This window comes from Condylura cristata, unplaced genomic scaffold, assembly GCF_000260355.1.
Source record: "Condylura cristata isolate star-nosed mole 26May11 unplaced genomic scaffold, ConCri1.0 scaffold00005, whole genome shotgun sequence".
NCBI classification, from domain to species: domain Eukaryota; kingdom Metazoa; phylum Chordata; class Mammalia; order Eulipotyphla; family Talpidae; genus Condylura; species Condylura cristata.
The window spans coordinates 23,478,344-23,482,335 of record NW_004567106.1 but is presented as its reverse complement, the minus strand read 5'-3'; the positions used below and the strand labels follow the sequence as shown (position 1 = coordinate 23,482,335).

Genomic DNA, 3,992 nt, shown 5'->3' with positions numbered 1-3,992 from the left:
CATGTAGAGAGTCCCACTCACTGTGAGAGACTGGTGTTTTTCCAACCGCTCTCTTAAATTTCTCCCTTCTCCACACGCATGCTGAAGGACGAGACACATGTAGGAGAGCCGGGTTGTCTGATCACTACAGCCACAGCTACACGAGAGCAGCTGACAGTCAACACTCAGGCACATGTCACCAGCATCAACTTGCTGGCTCCAGATAAATGAGTATGCAACACTACTGCTGTATGTGCATGGTTGTTGGTAATGATTGTTATAATTAAAAAGCTACATACATATTCAAAAATGTGCATATAAGTGTTTATAGCAGCTTTTTAAAAAAAACTACCCAAACTTGGAAGCAACCAAGGTGTCCTTCAATAGTTAAGTAAACTGTGGCGCATCTATACAATGATTACTCAGTTGTCAGAAGAAAGGAGCTACCAAGCCATGAAAAGACATGAAGGACTCACAAAATGCACATTTAAGCAAAGTGAAAGAAGCCAATATGCAAAAGCTACTACATGATTCCAACTATATGACATTCTGGAAAAAGACAAACTATGAAGACAGAGAGAGTCTCAGTGGCTGCCAGGGATTCAGAGGGAAGGAGGAAAGATTATGTATAGAAACAGGGTATTTTTAGGACAGTGGAACTACTCTGTATAAAACTTTGATGGTGAGTTCTTGTCATGTATGTTCCTAAATCTGTAGGATGCACAACATAAAGAAATGACCCTAATGTAAATTCTGGACTTTAATAACAATGTTAGAATGTATCAACAATGGCTTATCAATTTTTTATAAAGTTGTCATAATTCTTTTCTTTTTTTTTAAGATTTACTTATTTGTGCATACAGAACTGGGTACAAGCCAGAGGTGCAGAGGCAGTGAGAGGATTCACCAGAGACAGAGCGGGAAGCAGACCAGGCTGACTGATGAAGTACAGTGCTGAGGGGAGCAGTGAGAGGGTCAGCAGAGGTCTGCCGCGCCACGTGGTCACCTCCAGGGCCAAGGATCAAACTGGTACTGGAGTGGTTGTGGCTGGCTTGCAGTGCTGCATCCCAATCTATTGTGCCACCAGGGAGGGCCCACCTTATCAAATTTAACAGATGTTAATGTTCTATGCCTGTAATTGGTACAATGAGTTGGAGAGAGGGATGAAGAAGAAACTCTGTAGCTGGTCTTTTAAAAAGTCTGTCAATTTTTTTAAAAAGTGGATGTGCTCAACCCAATGTCCAGTAGGTGTCCTAATCTATAAAACACCAAGAGGCAATGTACAATGTTTGACTGTTAGATTTAGGGGCTTTTTGGAAAAAGGCAGTACTCAGCACCCACCTGTAGCCTGGGATTGACTGTGAAACTGCCTGCCATGGGATTCATGCAGGCAACATACTGACAATTGTGGACTTCCTTAAGCATCACCTTCTGTCTATCATACCTGAAAGAAAGAAAACAAGAGCCTGAAATCCAACAGGAGACGACACCCTGGCAAAATCCACCAGTTCACCACAAAGGGCTTCACTACAAATTGTCTCTGATCTTTACAATCGCTCTGAGATGTTGAGAGACATAAAAACTGAAGATCGGAAAACTGAAGGCTTCATAGCTCCTTTGATACCAAAATTAAGATCAAGGGCTGAGTCAATACATCTTCTTACTGCTATTGATTTTCACATAACCATTTCTGGTGAGGAATACCCATAGCAAGCCTGCAGATTCTCGCTGGAGTTAGGCAAGGATTGCAGACTGCAATTCCCAAGTGCTGCGAACTAGGTATAACCCCCAAGGTAAGGTCAAGCTGTTCATCAGCAACTGAGTGTGAGTTAATACTTACAGAAGACATGATTTGGGAAGACTATGTGTTCATGAACTTTTCAACGCCATTCTTCCAAGATACAAACTGAAACAGTTCCATTTGATGATGACAAGTGAATGAAAACTCAAAAGCTATTATAGGAAATGCTCTTCAAATGAAGAGACTGGGGTAATGCCACGTTAAATGTGTATTAGTAATGACAAACAATAATCAGATTTCAGCGGAGAATGAAGTAGAGACTTGCTTACCAGTGTCCATAATCAATATGCTGCCGAATAAGTGCGTGGGGCTGAACAGTGCCATATGAGTCCACAGCAGGCATATTCACGTCATCAATAAAATAAACCAATTTTTTATTTCCCCCAGGGCCATAGTTATGACCAGCCTTTTTCTCTAGAGGTTTCTCAAGAATTCCTGAAACAAGAATGTAATTTCATCTACCGATCACAGATAAAAGGTAAACCTGTCCTTAGACCTTTTTCTCATTTTCTGTCTATTCAGCCACTCCATGGCTTCAAGTATCACTTCTTTATAAGAGACTCGTTGCTGGTCACCTTCCTAGCTGTCACACTCTCCCATCAACCTCCCTCCTTTCGGGGGGCACCTAGAGCTGCAACATCTGTAGCCTACATCACACTAGCCATCAGATGTGAGTCACTGCCACTGTCTGTCCTCCCTTAAGCCCACCCCAGCACATGACCTACTCCCAGCCTCCCACCTGAAGACCCCTGCAAGAGAGTCTACAAACAGCCAAGGGGTTGCTCACACCTCTCTTCTTCAGTCATCAGAGAGCAGAAGTACAAGAGGAAATGGATTTTAGAACCTACCCTGTACTTACGTGAAGTTACATTTCTTCACAAGCCTACATAACTTTGGAAGATAAACTTAGAGAGTTGAGAAAAATCACTCTTGAGTTACTGATGTCAGCAAGTATATTATTAATCTCCATTGATTAAATTAAGAAAATAACAACAGCACCTGCCCATGAACACACTGCACACAAGCTGCATTCAGGGCATTCAACAGGTTTAGTAAACTAGACAATAGGAGCTTTGCTGCCCTCCCTCCTCCAGAGCACTTCATTACTCCACTGGTCAGAGTGAGAAACCCCCAATTATCAGCTTTTTATAGTATTTCTCCACTACACTCAGGCCTATGGGCCTTGCCCCCCAACCGTGGGAATTGCTCCAAACCTGTGGTGGTGTTGTTTACACTGATGCATATATTCAACAGTTGAAAATGATAAGACAATCATTCTTCTAAGTTCTAATTAAATAGCTCATTGCCTGTCATTTCATCAGTAAAGTTTTTTTTTAATAAATAGTTTATTTTTACATCATTTTGTGCATTTTTCCATCTCAGTTGTAACCCCTGTGGGCTTCCCAAACACCAAATCACCCGTGTGCCATCACCATAGCCCAGTGCATTTCTCATCAGTAAGCTCTTTAGCAATTTTTTTTCTAAATCAATATTTTACCTGAGAAAGCAACCTGAGCCCTTTTCCCATGGGGCTAGGGTTCCATGTACATGACTAAAAGTGACCTAAATGCTTTAGAGGGAAGCAATAAATGTGGCTGGTGTAAATTCTTGCTGGTCTGAATAGTAATATCCTTATTAAAGTGATGAATGACTCAAAGGAGAAATTCCAGGATTTAAACAAAGCACCTTACCAAAAACAGTGGTAAGAAAAACTTCATCTGAGACCTAAACAAAATGTCTAAAGCCTAGAAAGCATACAAACCTTAAAAAGTTCTGATCTCATTTCTGAATATCAACTGGAGAGACTCTTACTTTGCAGAACTGCAGATGTCGTGTAATAGTTGAAAGGCACACGGGACACCATGTAGTCCTCAGAGAGACCTGCCAGCATGTCACTGACAAACACTGTTTTTCCCACCCCAGCATTTCCTATTAGCATCAGTGGCTGTCCTTTCTTCAGCAATAACTCTGTGAAGTATCTAAGACGCGTTGTCTCTGATGTGGGAACCAAAACTCTCTGAAGGAGGGTGGGGTGGAGGGGAGAAAGACATAAAAGTCAGAAAGTCAGGCACTCTAAAATTTTATGTCTGATCCAATGTAATAACTTTAGAATTAAGACCCAAAGAAGCCTTAGTTGGATCAAAATCCAAAGGAGAGCCCACCTACTTTTATTTTTTTTAAAGACTTATTTATTTATGCAGACAGAACTGGG

At 41.4% G+C, this 3,992-nt stretch overlaps 1 protein-coding gene across 1 annotated transcript in view; it reads right to left on the bottom strand.

The window, feature by feature from the left end:
• DNAH11 (dynein, axonemal, heavy chain 11) overlaps positions 1 to 3,992 on the bottom strand; it is a 256,915-nt gene that overhangs the window by 118,476 nt on the left and 134,447 nt on the right. Inside the window, 3 exon segments of the mRNA XM_004676758.2 lie at positions 1,321 to 1,423; positions 2,050 to 2,215; positions 3,593 to 3,793. Of these exon segments, the coding sequence (XP_004676815.1) occupies positions 1,321 to 1,423; positions 2,050 to 2,215; positions 3,593 to 3,793 (470 nt within the window).